The sequence below is a fragment of the Drosophila elegans genome, unplaced genomic scaffold (genome assembly GCF_018152505.1).
Source record: "Drosophila elegans isolate 14027-0461.03 unplaced genomic scaffold, ASM1815250v1 contig_183, whole genome shotgun sequence".
Lineage (NCBI taxonomy): Eukaryota > Metazoa > Arthropoda > Insecta > Diptera > Drosophilidae > Drosophila > Drosophila elegans.
The window spans coordinates 810,811-828,432 of NW_024545550.1; the positions used below are offsets into that span (position 1 = coordinate 810,811).

General features: G+C 37.5%; 2 protein-coding genes across 6 annotated transcripts in view; both read left to right on the top strand.

Moving 5' to 3' along the window:
• The first annotated feature begins 4,409 nt into the window (after positions 1-4,409).
• Positions 4,410-9,770, top strand: LOC108134808. 3 transcript variants are annotated; one of them, XM_017255262.2, is made up of 5 exons: positions 5,632-5,705; positions 6,327-7,036; positions 7,125-7,287; positions 7,888-8,194; positions 8,693-9,770. In XM_017255262.2, exons 2-5 carry the CDS (start codon positions 6,929-6,931, stop codon positions 9,513-9,515), a joined length of 1,401 nt encoding a protein of 466 aa, XP_017110751.1. In that variant the 5' UTR covers positions 5,632-5,705; positions 6,327-6,928; the 3' UTR covers positions 9,516-9,770. The 3 variants fall into 3 exon arrangements, with proteins under 3 accessions (XP_017110749.1, XP_017110751.1, XP_017110750.1); XM_017255260.2 differs by lacking the exons at positions 5,632-5,705; positions 6,327-7,036 and adding an exon at positions 4,410-4,562; XM_017255261.2 differs by lacking the exon at positions 5,632-5,705 and having other exon boundaries at positions 6,258-7,036.
• Positions 9,604-17,622, top strand: part of LOC108135007 (sorbin and SH3 domain-containing protein 1) — a 40,969-nt gene continuing 32,950 nt past the window's right edge. For 2 of the 3 annotated variants that reach the window (XM_041707221.1, XM_041707222.1), the window contains exons 1-3: positions 9,604-9,686; positions 9,816-9,916; positions 9,994-10,061. In XM_041707221.1, coding sequence (XP_041563155.1) covers positions 9,618-9,686; positions 9,816-9,916; positions 9,994-10,061 — 238 coding nt within the window. In that variant the 5' untranslated portion in view covers positions 9,604-9,617. Of the gene's footprint in view, positions 9,687-9,815; positions 9,917-9,993; positions 10,062-16,956; positions 17,155-17,622 lie in introns of those variants that run through there. The other variant, XM_041707212.1, reaches the window with a different exon arrangement.

Here is a 17,622-nt window from a genome sequence, read left to right on the forward strand (position 1 = left end):
TTTTTCAGTTGCAAGTACAGTTTATTTTATTGTTCAAGTGTGTAATGCTTAACTAAGAGGTAATACATTTATTTATATTATAAGAATAAACTTTGTTTATGAGAGACCCTGAGCACGATTAACATAAGCCAATGAAGTAAAAATCAAAAGAAGAAATAAAATATACAAGAAAAATTAAAAAATAAAAATCCAAACAGTTCAAATAACAAAAGAAATAATTCAAAATAAACCAAATTATAATTACAAAATTTATAAGGGCAAAACAAAATATATAAAATATTCTTTAATATAAACAAATGAATAAGTATAAGCAAATAAAAAATAATCAGAATAACAAATATGGGAAAGAAACAAAAAACAACAAAAATTACCAAATTAAAGATAAAATAAAAATATTTGAATACTATAAAAATTTTGAACAGAAAAATCTAACAAAAAAATCAAGCCTAACTGATTTACTAAACAAAGAAAAAAACTACAATTTTCAACTTGAAAAAGAAAATAAAATACAAAAAAAAATTATATAAAAAAATAATGAAAAAACAATTAAAATAAACAAAAAATAGAATAAAAAAACAAAATTTTGTTTAATAAAATGTATAAGATATAAAAAATAAAAATAAGATAAAAAAAAAAATAAGAAAAAAACTGTAAAACTGTAAAACTTAAAAAATATAAAGACTATAAATTAAAAACTTGTAACAAAAATGTTAAAAAAAACACCAAAACACACAAAAAAAATATATACTAAATAAAAAAATACTTAAGATAAATAAACTACACTATGCTTTCAACATGATACACACATAAAAGACAAAATAATAATAATAAACTACCAACATTAAAATTAGAGAATGAAAAAAATAAAAAAAAAAAATGATCTTAAAAATTTTACAAAATATAACATAAAACAAAAAATTTAAAAATATATATACAAATCAATTAAGAAATTATAGGAACGCATAAGCAATATAAATACAAATTAAATCAACAAACATGACCTAAATAAAATAAAGTTTTAATAAAAATGTGTAAAATACAACAAATAATAATTAAATATAATTAATAAAATAAAAATAAAATATATTATAATAATATAATAATATAATAAAAATAATCGTAAATTAAAAAAGAATGTAAGAAATTCTTATCAAAATAAAATAATAAAAAAATTAAAAACTTACCAAGTTTTAAATTATCCGAAATAATTCACAAAAGCAAAACATTAAAATCATCCAATGCATAAATAAAATCAAATTCAATCAACTTATGTTCGAAAATAATAAAACGGAAGTACAATACAATTTTCACTGGTCAACTTTAGAAATTAAAATAATAATCTTGTAAATTAAATTAAATTAAAGAAAACAACTAAATAAAAAAAATCGGAAAATGAAATCAAAAATAATAAATCATTGTTGAGTAAAATAAATTTTAACAAAAATATATACGTTATTTTAAGAAAAAAAATTGAAATTTAAGATACGTTTGAAAATATAATAAAATTAATGAAAATAATAAAATTAAAACACTTACCAAATCCGATAAAAATTCACCAGACAAATGTCTTTAAAATTATAAATACACAAATAAAACTTTAAAAATCAAATAAGAAAAATTATAATCACAGAATCGGTTCAAGAAATTTAAAAAAACCATAAATTAATTAAATTGAAAAACTGCTCGGGGAAACTTCACATTTAAAACAATCATTATGCAACAAAAACATGCTTTGCTATTGGCAATATACATTGAGAAAACTTTCCTATAGATTTCTTTTAGTTCAGAATAATACAAAATGGAAACCTTTGTCAAGAATATTGTTAGACCAACAAATTTATAGCTTTTAAATTGGTTTAACAAAAAACATTAACAAAACTAAAAAAAATATCAAACTAAAAAGGCACAAATAAATTTTTAACTAAATTTGAGTTTTGTATGTTTTAAATTTGAAGAACTAATGAGTACAATTGTGGAAGAATTATTTTTTTGTTGGGTAGACGTTTTGATCATGGTGATGCTGCCTTAAATATTTGATTTCTGCGTTATTTTTAAAAGTAGTAGTGGATGAAAGTAGAAATGAAGAAATGATGTCTTAATTTCTAGAACTTTTTGTAAATATTCATAATATTTGTGTCCGCGTGTAATTTTTGTAGATGGATGTCTTCATTTTTGGAAGCTTACTTTTTGTGCAATCTCAAATGTTTTCAATTTCTTCCGGACGGTTTTTTCTTGAACATTTTTTTTGGATTTTAAATACGGTATCCTCTCCATATGCTTGATTTTGTGATATTTTGTGTTGCGTGGGTTTTTTTAACACCTTCAGTTTTACAACAAAATATTTGCGAATATACTCTAAAAAAGCTAAATATTTTTGAGATATGAGTCTGTGGTTAAATTTTTTTGTAGTAATTTTGCCTGGATGTCATTACTTCATGCTTGGTGCAACCTCAAGTGATTGTATTTAATTTTTTTTATATTTTTCTTAAAGTAATGATTTTATGGAATTGGATATTTTGTAACATGACTATAGACGTGGAACTTTTAACACTTTCACAACTCTTGGTAAGGCAAATATTTGCTATATAATTTAAGCATCGCCGAAAATAATGCCACCTTTTCAGTGAGTCACTGGCCTTGATTTTGCCCTGTTAAGTTTGAGTACTGGACTCTATTGTATTTCCTGTTGCTTTTATTTTAACAGAATTTAAGAGTTATGAGTTTTTAAGCTATTGTTGATTGGGTTACTATAGCTGTGTTTTCTTTTTCTTGTATTCCTGCAAAAGGAAACAAGTAGTTGTAATCTTCACTTCAAGGATACATTCTCTAGTTAAATACTTACATAATTCCATGAAGATTTCCATGTGTTTGAAGAACTTTTCAAAGTCGAATGATTATTTTTAACTAACGAACTTTAATTAACGGCTGAGGCCGCCACGCCAAATGGTGGCGGGGTGGCGGCTTAGCGATCTTCGAGTGCGATGTCGTCACTCTTTGGAGTATTAGACTGAACTGTGCTGCAATGCTGATTTGATCGGTCTTTTATACCGTGCGGAAAATCCACCACCAGCGTTAGTTGTTGGAAATACTTTCGCATGACGCAGGCGTGCCAGCAGAGGGGGAATTGAATTGAATTTTTGGGAGGGGGTACGATTCTGAATACTGGGAACCAAGAACCGGGTGCGTGCCGTTGGGCCATAACAACAATAAAACGGGGGTTAGGCTCAAGGAATGAACTGAATTGGAAATGTTTATTTCAGTTTTATGCTGGTATGTCGGCACTGTCCCCGCGATCGCTTTACTTCTTGGCTCTAGATTCCGATTCTCGGTGGAGGGTTACCGGGTTATGTCACCCTCGGTTTGCCCGAGGTTTTCCCGTCTTGTGGGAACCGAAGTGATCTAGGGCTACCAGTTGAGTGCATAGTAATTAGTCAAGATTTCTCTCGTTCGCTTTCTCACGCTCCTGGGGGTTTCTTTTGGTCCCTTGGCGAAAATCCGCCGAGGAAAGGTGTTCACCCAAATGTTTTCTCTAAGAACTGATAACAAAAGCCCTTTGAATAGGGGTACGGGTATCAGTATTAGGGTGGTTTTACGCCAGCTCCTGTGTCAGTTTGCCAACTACTGGTTGTTCAGATATGCTGGTTGCATTTAATTTCATTTAGGACTCTTGTGGGATCATCAATTGAACATCATTTGGCTATTGGCAGTATGCGGGCTGAAGATGAGCCAAAGGTGCAGCTGCTGGGAACGGGAGTTCCAGAAAAATGCTTTAACAGCTACTTTGTAAGAGATTTTGAAGTACTTAATTGATTAAACTTATTATAAGCGCCTTTTGCTATAAGATTTTTATATAAAAATGGCTAGAAAGCAAGTATTTTATTTCTAAGAAATTTTTTAATGACAACTATCAAATTATCTATTTTAATTTATTAAAATCAATTGAACATATTAAGTAGGTTAAGTTAAATAATATTACCATTAAAGATTTAAGAAAACTTATTATAACAAAACTGTTAAATAGTTGTAAGTCTTATGAATTTAAAAAAAATATAATTCAGTGGTTTCACCGATTTTCTGTATAGTATTAATAGCCGTAGTGTCATTATTACATCTAATCCATTTGATGACCAATTCCATGCCAAGAACTAGCAGTAGTTATGTCTAACTATCTGTTTGACTTTCTATAAACACTTTTAACTACAAATTTTGTTGGTAAAAGAGAACCACATCGACTGGACTGTTAATCGTTCTTTGTAAAATTTTCAAAAAAGTAAACGAGAGCGAGTTCTGTTCGCTACCTGAGCAACGCAATTAGGTGCGTATAAATTCCGGCGATAGCACATCTTATCATTGGAACCAAGCTGATAAGAACTGGAGACTCTTCGGCAGGCAAGCGCACAACACTTCAGTTTAGTTCCAGTGTGTTTGGATTATAGTTCGGTGCTCGGAAAATGGGGAAAATGCCTAGAATTTCCTTCTGGCAGCGTCCAAGAGTGACGCATTTTGCTTTTCTGGTCTTTTTCGTATATGTTTTCCTCCTCGTCGCCTATAAATTCCTACAAGTGAGTGTGACAAATTAGCTGCATTCTATTAGCTACAAATAGGCTCTGTCAAAAACACATCCGGACCTCCTTAAAGTACTAAATGGTTTGAATAATTATTATTTTGCTATGAGTGGCACAAAATGAAAGAAATAGCTTAACAATTTCGCTGCTTTTATTTGAACACGCTATGAAGAAAAACAAAAACAGAAATATAAATAATAATGGACAGTGCGTCGTGTTTTGAGTTGTATGTGCAATAACAAAGTGTAAACAATTCGTATTATACTTTAATACGTTTTCTATGTCATACTTCGATATTGGTTTAGTTTCACGTAAAAATGTGGGAGTGGTTGCAAAATAAAAAAAACTAATAAACTATCTTTTTAAAATTGTTGATTGAAGTCAAAAAATCCAGATCCAATCACTGGTTCAGATTTTAAAACCAGCTTATAACTGCACATTGACAAGAAAAGTCCCAAGCACTCAACAAATTTATTCATTATTAGCACCAAAAAAACTCTAAAATTTCAGTTAAACATTCAGCGAACCAAAATATCTAAAAATTTCGTTAAAGTCCCAAGTTTTAGGCCATTTTTGCCACACTGTGGCAGCATTATTTTAACTGAAGCATCAAGTGGTCAACGCCTTCGTTCACTTTCGATTGCCATGTCCAAGACGAATGTATTAAATGCGGCAATTATACACAAACATGTGTCCGAGTAAAAGAAAAGCGCGTTTATGTGTGCTGGTGGCTGGCTGCTGGCATGTGGCTATGTATAATTGATATATTTTCATTCTCAATAATAAAAGTTGAGGATGTTGGCCGTATTAACTTAAAAATAGCTTGGAAAAGCGACGCTGACTCATTCGAGGCGGCAGACATGGACATGGACACTCCAATCGGGAGACAAGCGTACAATTTATTAAGTCCCACCCCCCCCCCCCACAGCACCCACCACCCACCACCCACTTTTGGGGCATGGAGTACGCTTTGCAAGGCCCTCGAAGCTCTGCCGCTGCGCAGCTGCTGCGACGCCGCTGCGCTGCCGGGGGCGCCGCCATTTGATGACAGTGTCCGTGGACTGAGGCGCCAGTTTGATGCGAAGCGTGCGTTGATTAACTTGTTGCATACGCGTCCTGGAGAAAAGCGGGTGGTGCACGGTGGAAAAAACCCTTAATAATTACATTTATTCATTAGAAATGGGTTTACAATTGGGTTCTAGCTAGGAAAGAGAAAGCAAATCATTTAATATGAAATTTACGTTTACTCCAGTTGTGATTTAGTTAAAGTGTGACAACAATAATGTGGTTAACTTACAATGGAATTGCGAAAATGATATTAAATAAACTTACGTATATTAATGTTAACACCATCAAGGAGGTTACAAGAATATTTTTTGGGCTAGTTTTAGTCTAACAATATTTAATCTTGTTAAATCTCTTTGAAATAAGACATTTGTAATGTAAGGAACTGAATTTTTATAAAAGATTGCTGCAAGACTATGGAAAAAAGCATACCCAATTTACCCTAAAATCTCATAAAATCTAAGCACTATTTTTGTTTGCAATTCAGGAAACCCAAAAACCCCTAGAAAATTTAAAAAGGATTGAGTGGCTTACAAGAAAAAAACCGCTGTCATTTAATAACTTTTTATAACAAATGTCATAAAAAGATTTTTGTAGAAAAACATAAAGAAAGTATGTGACGTTTATTTATTTGAAATAAACATTTTATTTTATTTAATTACAAATAACAAATTTGCCTTTGTTATTTTCGCACAGCAAAAGTGATATACACAATTAGCGGATCTATTTTAAATGTTCTATTTTGTGGTGAATTGTGGGATTAAAAAGCTATAATTTATGGCTTTATCCGACCAGGCGAATACACTACCTATCATTTGATTCTGCCAGTGTGTGTGGGCCATAATTATTTGCTTATTGTGGGGCGCCGAGTGAACTTGTGGCCGGGTGGGTCAGTCGAGCGGAGGTGGCCAAAGAATGCCGAGGACGGGCGGCAGTCGATGGTGATGACACTGAAGGAACGCCCCCACATTGACAAGCAGCGACAACCGCACACGTGTTATCGCTAATCGATGGCCGGCCATCAAGAGCCCTAAGCAACTAAGCAACTAAGCAACAGGAGCCGCTTGGGGTTGACTGGAGACCCAGAGCCCGAGCTCGAGAATAAGAAGACCCCACCCCACGAGACCCAAGACGTCGGCGTCTCGGTCAACGTCAACGTATCCGTTGCCGCCACAGTCTCGGTTTCGGTCGACGTCCACGCAACGCGCAGCTAGAAAATAAATAAACAGTTTTAGTTGCCGTCCGCGATTCCTGTGGAGCGGAGTACCGAGCGCTATATACTTTCCCCCACTCGAGAAATGCTGGCCGCCCAGGAGAACCGCTTTCAGCATGTGTACTTCGCCCTATCCGCACTGGTGGCCGGCGCCATACTCATCCTGGTCTACATCTCCATGCGCTCGAGCCTTGTGAGTGTGGCGGATACCATTTAGCCCATTATCGCTCATAGCCTAGTGATACTCATCCTTCGGCCACCTTTTGCCTTTTCACTTGCAGAACGAGCGACTGCGCGAGGATCTGGCCAAGGCGCAGCGCCAGCTGATCTTCGAGCGGCCCAATCCGCACTGGGACTACAGCAACAGTTGGCGTCGTATCGGCAATGCCACCCTCAGGCACGAGATCTATTCGGCCTACTTCGATGCCAGGACGGATATCATAGGTGAGCTCAATGAAGACCATTTAATTCATTAATTTAGCCCTATCACAGTCGGGGTCCATTCCCAAAAGCGTTGTGTTATAGAAATTCATAACCAACCATGACCTCGAGTTCTAAACTTCGAGATCTGTAATTAAATTATAACAAAAAAATATTTGGAAATGTTGTACATTTGTTAATTTTCCGGCCATCAAAAAAGTAAAAGAGAGTAAAGTAATCAAAGATTTCGAGCTGTATTGCTTACTACATTTTGGCGAGTTGCCTATAGATGTACAAATCATAATCGTAATATATAAATACAATTTTTATTAAAATTAATGACTTATCATTTCACTGCATGAACCAAACTCCAAAGCTGTTTATATCCATATCAATACGTTTAAGATTGGGTAAACTATTTTTAAGTTTCCCAGATACGTATTTCTATTTGCTATTGATAGAATTTATTAAAATACAATTTAGAGGATAGAATACCTTGACTTTATTCTATTTGGTCAAGTTCAATATAATAGCGATGCTCAAATATGATATGCAATAATTATTTTCCATTTTTATTTAAATACATACAGCTTTTTGTATTAAATACGTGATTATTTACTATAGGAAATGTCCGCCTGGATGAGGAGCAGATGACCATAGGATCGCTGCGTGTCTTTGCCATTTTGCCGGAACGCCTGCGCGACTCCAGTGTGAGCTGCATCGTGCGATTCGCGGACTTCACCAGCCAGGAGATTGTGGCCGAGGAGGCGGGAGCTATGCACGATGTGCACAACAACACATTCGCGGCCTGGAGCGTCATGTGTCCACTGCACGCCTCCCGCCACGCCCCCATGCGACTGCCGCATGCGGTGGCCTTGGCCTACGCCTCCAATCGAAACAGTCACCTCAGTCCCACCTTCGTCCAGATCAGGTGGGTGCCCTATTATATACAAAATCATCCTACAACCAAGTGTCAACTTAGCATCAAATCTCATTTTTAAAATTAAACAAATAAATCTACGGAAATCTCTGAAATCTAAGGAAATTTAGTCTGGTACACATAATTTTTTTTTTAAGTTTTTTCTTTTTTATTAAATAAGGTTTTACTTTTTGTAGAAACATGTTGTGCAGTGTAGGAACATTTGTATTACTTTAATTAAAAAACTTTTGGTGAAGCTTAGAAAATAAAGGGTGTTTTGTGAAATAAAGTGTATGCTGACTTCAAAGGTTTAAATCAAAACGCATTACACTTAGATGATAAGTATTAAAATGTGTAAAGTGGTATACAACAAAGAATTTGTCTGCTCCTTATTCTTATTCTTTTTTGCAATAGATTTCTTGCAAGTCATTTTGTGGGTGTAATTTTTTTTTTGTATGAATAGCCCAGTTTTAAAGATATCCCCTCTAATCCTCCCATTTTTTTTTTTAGCTATCCACGCAACATGACCAATCTGTTTGGCCGATCCCGTCCTGCGATCTCCGTGTGCGTGGGTCCCCTGCAGGAGAACTACTCGAATGTGCTTCGGCTGGTGGAGTTCGTGGAGATGTATCGACTGCAGGGCGCTAGCCACTTCTACTTCTACTACGTGGAGGCCAGCGAGGAAGTGCGTCGCGTGCTGGAGCACTATCAGCGGATCGGACTGGCCGACGTCTTCGAGTGGAATGTCCAGGCGCATCTGCAGGATGTCCATTACGCCGGCATAGTGGCGCAGTTCAACGATTGCGTCTACCGGGCGAATGTGGTGGACAACTACCGGTATGCGGCGGTCGTGGATCTGGACGAGGTGGTGATGCCGCTGAAGCACAACACCCTGGCCGAGTACCTGCGTCAGTGCGACGAGGGGCGCACCGCCGGCTTCGTCTTCCGCAACGTCTTCTTCCACCGGCGGGACAGCAACGACACCTTCAACGCTCCCGCCCACGTCCTCAATCGGTTGCTGTACACCCAGTCGAAGGTCCGGCGAACGCTGGAGGTGCTGCCCGCCTACGTGCGCAGCAAGGTGGTGGTCAATGCCAGGGCCATTGTGGAGATGGGCAACCATCAGGTGTACCGCTCCGCGCCCGGATACGCGGACCACGTGGTCCATCCCACGGTGGGACTGCTGTTCCACTACCGCGACAAGTGCATCAACTGCAAGATGGTGCTGATCGTGGACTACACGGCCCGCAGATTCGGTTCGCTGCTCTTTGATCGAGTGGACAACACGTGCCTCGAGGTGTTCCTGAACCGCGGCATCTGCGACTTGGTGTAGTCCCAGTCCGGCCAATCAGTGGTTCCGATCTTCGACAGACGCCCCCTAAAACCAGGCAGAGATCTCTCGGGTCAGTTGGTTGCGTGGCCTCAGTCCGTCGACATGCTGAAGTTCTGTTCGCTGCGAAGGGGCAAGGAGCCAGCGGGTGCGGCTCCAAAAGTGGCCAAGAGTGTACGACAAATTAGTATAAGTCCTAGCCGTTCCCACTAAGTGTTATGCCGCAATAAAAAGTGCTTTAAGTGATTTGTGATGTAATCCGAAGTTTGTTTTGGTTTCCATTTCGCCCCCACATCCCATTAGTCATCGCTGCGGCTGAAGGATGTCCCGCTGAACGATGTCCAGCTGCTCCGAGTGCTCCACGCTCAGCGGGAGCGGGGTCCTCTGATTTTGGCCCTGAGCAGGTGAGCAGCTCGGAATCCCTTCCCCTTTCCGTTCCTTTCCTTCGCGGAGGTGAGAACTCCCCCTTGTTCAATTTCAGTGCGGAAACTTGCCGGAAGTGCGGAACCCCTTACGAAAGCCGTCAGGTGGTCAAAAATGGAACAACAGGTGAGCAATAGAATATATATTATATATGTATATATAACAAAGAGCCCTTTAGCTAACCGCATCCTGCTTGCCTTTACTAAAACCGTGTAATGAATTTGAATTAATCAAATATTGTGGGCTTATTGTATCGCTTTGTGAGTAATTTGATTTGGTCAAGTCCCTTTCACAAACAACTATGTGTATGGTATCATTTCCTCCCCCAATTTGCTCAAAATAAAACAAATCGGGTCAACCATTCAAATTACACTTTATGACAAATATTCTCATGGGATTTATTTTATCAAAACCAAAATACACGCTATACTTGGTTGTTTTTAAGGTCATCTAGGGACTGACTCATTCCCTCATGATAAAAACATGTTGAAGTATATTTTGACTTTTGGAAAAAAAACGGAAACAAAATGTTAAAGAAGTAACATGTGTTTATATAGTGGCCTAGTTTACATGCCAATGACTATTTATTTAGTATTCTCAAAAATCATCTTTACAACATTTAACTTAATCTAACTATCATTGAATAAAAAACACAAGAGTTGCATTGCTAATTACTTTAGTCATAATGAAAATTTGATTTTCTGCATTCATGAAACTTGCCTCTGCATAAACGAGCACAGAACCATAAACAGTTTAGTGGGAAAGGAACAGAGCAGAGAACAGCTCACTCCCTCGCAAATGGTATTGGAAAAATAATAACTAAAAGTGCACGCCGAACGATTTCAAAATGAACCCCTTTCAGGGACCCTCCCCCTCCACAGCACCCCGTTCCAACACCCCACTCCACCGTTTCACCCCCCTCACAGCGCCTCTGTCATCTGTTGGAGCTTGACGACGCGAACGACGCGAACGACGCGCCGATGACAATGACGCTGGCATTATGTGTTTACGGGGTGTTTTGACAGGCGGGACGGGGCCGGGGGCGGGGGTAGTGCGGCATGGGCGGAGAGGGGATTCCGGGAATCAGGGGGAGGGACGACCCCAGCATAACGGGAGGGTGCAGAACGAATGGTCACTAACTAAGCCGGAAAAAAAAGTAAAAACCAAATGAAAGTCAACATAAATGCGAGCGTTGCTTCAAAAGTTGGTAATTAAGTTAGGGCTAGTCAAAAAATTACCATTCCTCACTTGCACTTTTATATATATAAACAACTTAAATAAAAAGAAAAAAATGAAAAAAAAAATTTTAATAATTTAATCAAATGGGATCTAATTATCCATTTTTATTTATAAATAGTTAAGATACAAGATTTTTTTGTCGGGATCGATTTATGTTGGGAACGATTGGTTATAAATTAGGCTAAATAAAAGTGAATACCGATTCTTAACCGTGCTCAAATCCGATTTATGATGAACGGAACAAGCTACATTTGCTGATTAATGCCGATGTCGTTGTAAATTATCCGGAAAGCTGTTTTAAAATCTGAAATAATACCACATTAATAGTTGCTGTTTAATAACAAAATTGCAATACTTAAAAAAATCTTAAGAGTCGCAAACATTTTTTCGCTTCTGAGAACTCCTCGATCAACCCATGGCCATAAGTACTGCCACCCGCAATGTCGTCATCGTCATTCATCGACTGCCTCCACTCCAGACATATGTCTGTGCCCGTCGACCAGTGACTATAGTGCGAGTGACATAGCCCCATGCAAGTCACAGTTCCGAATCCAGTTGCAGGCCAGCCCCAGCCTCTGTCCTAAACCAGATGCGCACATGCTGCGGCACAATGCACTGACAATGATTGGATTCTTTTGTTCTGTTTGCTGGCCAGGCTGCGTCCTCCCCCTCCCCCCTCCGCGTTCCCAACCCCACACCCCCACTCAAAGTCAAACTGACCCTCCGACCCTCGCTGTGCATTTGTGTGTGAATTTATGCATACAAATTTGAAAAATATCGGATCTGTGGTTCGTGCCCGCCGAACGCAGAACGCAAATCGGGGGAGCAGCAACAACAAAGTCACCATGGACAAGAGTTATAAGAATGATCCGAAATTAAAATACCCCTGAATCATTTTGTGTGAAAATATATGAAAATATGTAAATTACAGACGAAAGTCAGTATCAGTAAATATGATTTTTTTATTTGTTTTTTAGTTGAACTCGAAAATAAAAGCAAATATGGTTATTAAGTTAATTTTTAAATTCAAAACTTTTTTAAATATTTTGAAGACAGTTTTTCAATTTAATAAAATGTGTAAAGACTTACAATAATTTAGAATTTTGTTTATATATATTATTTACAATTATTACGCATATGTATGTGCAATAAAATTTAACGTTGGATATTAGGTATATTTCATTGATTCTTCTTAGTATAGCCCAAAAATATGGAATATTTCTTCTTCCTTCCGCATATTTAATTGATAGTCATAAGTATAAAGTATTGTCTTCCAAACAAATTTGGTTGATATGTAGTTGTATAAACAAATTACAATTGAATTTTGTTGGACCAGATTTCTATGACACCCAATATAAATAATAACATAATGAATGAATTTCTTTGTTTTCCCCACCCCCATGATGATGAAATATTCTTTTCAAGTCCAGCATACCCGTGTGGGTCCTACTATTACTGGGTATCGCTATGGCAAAACATCAACAAGTCACGGCTCTAAGCCGGCTACAACTACAACTACCAGTGCAAACAGCAGAGACCAGTCCTCACCCACCACTCGACGTCGACGTCGGCAGAGGCAGCGGCAGTGACAGCGGCAGAGACAGCGACAGCAACTGAGGCAGAGACAGCGGCAACAAGTCACTAATCAACAGGCGACTTTTGCTCTCTGCTTTTCTGCTGCTGCGCTGCTTTTGCTCTGCTTTGGCTTTGCCTGCTGCTGGCGTGCTTTTTAGCATCGGTGTGTTGGTGTTATACGATACGACACCGTATTCCCCAAGCGATTTAGTTACTACAGAAGTTTTGCCAAGTCAAGTTGTCGCGAGCGAAAATCTATATATTCTCTGCTGCTTTTTTTTGCGGGCGATCAGTCAAGTTCAGTGGCAATAAGATAAACCGTAAACAGTTAGGACGGGCGCGTGAAATGTATTAACTTTTAGCTACCGTTGTTGCAAAAAGAGCGCAATAACAGCAGGCCAAACAAAGTGAGTTACCCGAAATATTCGTAGTTTAAGCCACCCCATTCAAAAAAATCCGTTCAGAGCTTGAGTTTGGCGCCCTCTTTTCGTGTCAGCGGGCCAAGAAGGTATTGACCCAGTGTCATCAGTTGAAAAAGTGTCGTATCTTCTTGGCTTTGGCTACGTTACGTATTTAAATCAATCGAGCAGTATTTGATTATGGGGTACCAATTTAAAATTCAACAGATAGGCAAATGCAGACCGAATTTGGGCTAATCATTGCCTGTGTGTCTGCTGATAATAATACCCCGAAAATGGCACAAACTGCTGCTTTTTTTTTAGGTGTATATCGCCATATATAGATCTGTCTGTGCATATGTGATTTTAATTTGTTTTAAATTATACAGTGCAACCCTTTTTTACTCTGTTGGACATAGTTCAATTAAGTGGCTAATGACCGGATGTTAGTGTTGTGTTTGTGTTTGTAGTTGTGCCCGTGCGATTGGTGTGTTGTGCATGCAAATGAAGCCGGGAATATGTCCCGGAATTTGGGTTTGGGTTTCGGTTTGATTTAATAGTGAAATTAAATTTTTAAAAAAATTAATTTCGCCCCAGTGGGTCAGACCGAATTGAATTCATAATTCAATTGGCGACCGGCACTCCCCGAGCTCGTTCACGATTAATTATTATTCTCTATTCGGCATTCTTCTATCGCTGAACTGAAAGAAAGCCAAGGCAAATAGCGAACACTGTCTATGTACTATTATTTATTCTCCTTTTGTTTACCGTTCCACGACGTCGGCGACACACAAATTTTTGATAAGCCTCAGCTGCTGGCGAAAAGTCAAAATTTTTTTGTTATTACCCTACATGTGTGTTTGTGTTTTGTCTTGGCAAATAAAACACACTAGCAAAAAGTAATGTCAATTGCTAAAAGCGATAAAAAAAGACAATAAAAGTAGAGGGAACAAAATCGACTGATTATGACTGTATGGAATTGTGAAATGTTTAAAAACTGTTATTAGTCTGGCGATGAATACTCTTTCGCATTTCTAGAGCCATTAAATGCTTTAATATTTTTACGACCACTTTGCACCAAAATTGTATTTTCCATAAAGTCGGAAATGCCTTCTAGAGTACTTTTTCTTGTGTTGCTCGTATATGTGTATAAACTGAAATCAATACGACTAACAAAGAACCTTTTAAAGTGACAAGCTCTTTGTTTACTTCAATCGATTATAAAGGAAAGGTGACCTAGTTGAATGCGTATCCTTAATTTTTAACTAGCAGCTTTTTTTTTGTCCCAAGACGGTTTACTTAAAGTTTGTACACAATTTAATGAAATTATCGTCATTATTCGACGGTGACTCAATCAAGTGCGGTCATTGGCTCGGGGATTGGCTCCTCAATCAATTTGGGAGCCCTTTCAGCCAGCTCAAACCATAGACTTTGGGTTGGAGATATTGTGGTTTGTGGTTACCTAGGGCGATATTTCTCGGGAGGGGGCCACCACTGCGGCTACTCAATTTGTTTGTCGGGTATCTATTTAAATGGCCTGTGTCACATTAATTAGCCATGAGGCATAAATGAGTGATTGCGATCGATTGTCGCGGTTGGGAGGCTTTTGTTTTTTGGGATCCGGCTTCCAATTGATTTTTAGAGGTGTCACATAAAATATTCAATGTCTATATTGCTAAATATTTATCAATGACAGAGGTGTTCAATAATAAATGATTTCCCTTGTTCTCTGTATGTTTGAGAACTTTTTCGAAGTATACTTCTAGGCGAATAATATATTTATCTTCGTTAAGAAGTTCAAAAGAGTGTATGGAAAAATAACAAATAATTTAAATCTAACCATTAATGCTTAAAAACAAATATTATTATCAATTTTGACAAAATACATAAATCCACTATAAATAATATTGATTCAGCAATCATTTTTTTTGTTTTTAAGATACATTTTGAAGCCGTTTAAAGTAAAGAATTATTAAATTTTGTAAACAATATTAAAAAATCAACCATAAAAAAATTAACAAATAAATAAATGCAAAGATGAAAAAATAATATAAGCTAGTTTTTAAAATCTGGTTACAATTTCTATTTTTATAGATGCAACAAAAATAATAATATTTAAAAATGGGTAAAAAAGGTTTTTGTTTTAAAAGCCATTAGTTAAAAGCCTAATAAAACGACTAAAAGCCACCTCTACATTTCTGATGCCATTTTCGGCTAATTTAGTCTAATGTTTACCTCCAAAAGCTCGACTTAAATCGGTCTGCTAATGGCGTCAGGTTTACTTTTCTGGTAGCGCCCCCGCAGTTCGACCCCCACCGAACCTTTCCAAAATCGTTGACCATTGTGTCGCTTGGCCATTATTTCATTATGATAATTTTGCCAGCCTGTTTTGTGGCTATCTATAAAGTCGTTTTGCCGCCGCTCAGCTGACGCAGCTGACTGACTTTTTGGCAATAATTTTGTGTGCCAACGACAAACAAAACAGAATTTTAGTATTGAATTGTGATTCAGTATCTGAAAAAGCAACACAAACAGAATTTTTGACAATGCAATTAACGTGAATTTGTTATTTTGCAAAGAAATGACTTCAGATTTTTAGTGTGTTTAGCTGGCAAACGTTTAAGTTATATAATTCTATTGTTGCTCCGTGGTTCAAGTTCTCAAACAAATCATAATGCTTGAATAATTATTGATAACGATTTTCGAGTTTGCCGTGCAAAAATTTCATTCTTATCTCTCTCTGATTTTTGTCGGCTTATGTTGAACGATAAGTTAACATCATGCTAAAACAAAAGCAAATAAGTGATTACAATTGTGGTTGACTCATAAATCTTGAAAAAAATCAGTGATTCTGATACAGTGGAAATTTCAGTGAAGAACAACTCATAATGTTGAGAAAATGGTGAAACAAAAGTGTTTAAAAAACCTTGAAAAGTATTCTTGAATTTAGTGTACAATTTTTGTACTGCATACTTTCAGAGAATTTCTTTGGTAGTTTAAAATCTCTTTTTTTTTTTTTTTTAATTTTTTTTATTGTCGCCGGAATCGTTCAGGGCCATCTGAACATAACCGGACGTTTAGAGGATTCTTGTGCTTTTTCATATTTTAATTTCAATTATACCAAATGTGCTGGAGAAATATAGCCATTTGGTTTTTCGTAAAAATGTTTGTTTTATGACTTTGTTTATATGACTTTCAAATTTCTAATATTTGTATTAAATATAGTTTGGCTGGTCTAAAAGAATTCCAGCAACGCAATACAATCAAGGGATGTAAACAAATGTAAAATTCAAATGACTTGCCAGAAAGTCAAAATATACAAAGCACCTCAAAGTACCTAACTTCGCACTTAGCAATTAAGCATTGTTTAAAAATTAGCATTCCCTCGAAAGTGGCATACGGATACAGAAATTAACAAAACCGTTTAACCTTAACTTTCTAAGCTAATCAAGTTTATATTTTGCTTATGATTTCATGGAAGCCCCACAATAGCACTCCAGTCGTCCGCTGTTTATTCCAGAAATCGAAAGCTGCTTCCAGCTGTCAGCAGATTGGCGCAGTGCCAAAACATTTCTAATGTCCGATACCAAGCGCCCAGCAAATTAGTAGCTGTACGCTGGCAAGCGATTTGCCATCGATTCCAGTGCGCGAAAGAGAGGGCATGAGGAACGAAGCGAGATGGATGGCAATCAGCAAAAAAGTTGAAGGCTTTGTTAGAAACTTATCTGCGTTTAGCTACCTTTTCGTATGTCGTATGTCGTATTTTTGTATTTTCGTATTTCCAGGTGAACGGGGGAAGCTTTCGAAGCTTCGGCTTCAGTTGGGCACTAGAACTTCGACTTTGACGTTGTGTCGATCGAGCGACAGCTATATAGACTTGATAGCTATCGGAAACTACACTGCACTACATAGTCGGTTCCGGGAATTGTAGTGATTTTCCCACACCCCCAGTTGTGGTTTTCGAGTCGCCGATTGATTTCGCCCTTTAAAAATAGCCCCGTGTTTGTGTGCGTGTGTTTTTTGTTTAGTTTTCCTCAACTTCACTCTCTGAGTGTGTGTGCCTTGACTTCGTCTAAAGAAATTGCGGGGGAAAGCGCGGATGCGGAAAACCTGCCAAAAACTGACGCAATAGGGCAAAGTTAAAATGTTTGTTTAGGTCGCTGCCAAATTCAACTACTGTTATTAGTCGCAAACGTTGGCAATTACGCGCAAACTTTGGCACTTGGATGCGAGGCACTGAGATCATTATTTGATTTTAGAATATGCCCCACAGATAAGACAGCGATGTGGCCCACTGTGCGGCGGAGACAGTGGGTCGGCATTTGGCGGCGGCATTTCTTTACCGCACTTGCAGTTCAGTTGGCTCCCGTACGCGGCCTTTGATGCAACGCTTTTTCGCCGATGCCGACGATTTGCAATTAATTGGGAATTAAATTGTAAGAACGTGACGTCAGACCGGGTTCGATGTTCTTGTG

What these genes read in the sequence shown, in the direction of transcription:
- LOC108134808 (XM_017255260.2), top strand. Translation starts at nt 4,452, where the DNA reads ATGGGGAAAATGCCTAGAATTTCCTTCTGGCAGCGTCCAAGAGTGACG. An exon ending in TGCCAGGACGGATATCATAG is followed by an intron (nt 7,288 to 7,887) that starts GTGAGCTCAATG and finishes TATTTACTATAG; the next exon opens with GAAATGTCCGCCTGGATGAG. An exon ending in CCCACCTTCGTCCAGATCAG is followed by an intron (nt 8,195 to 8,692) that starts GTGGGTGCCCTA and finishes TTTTTTTTTTAG; the next exon opens with CTATCCACGCAACATGACCA.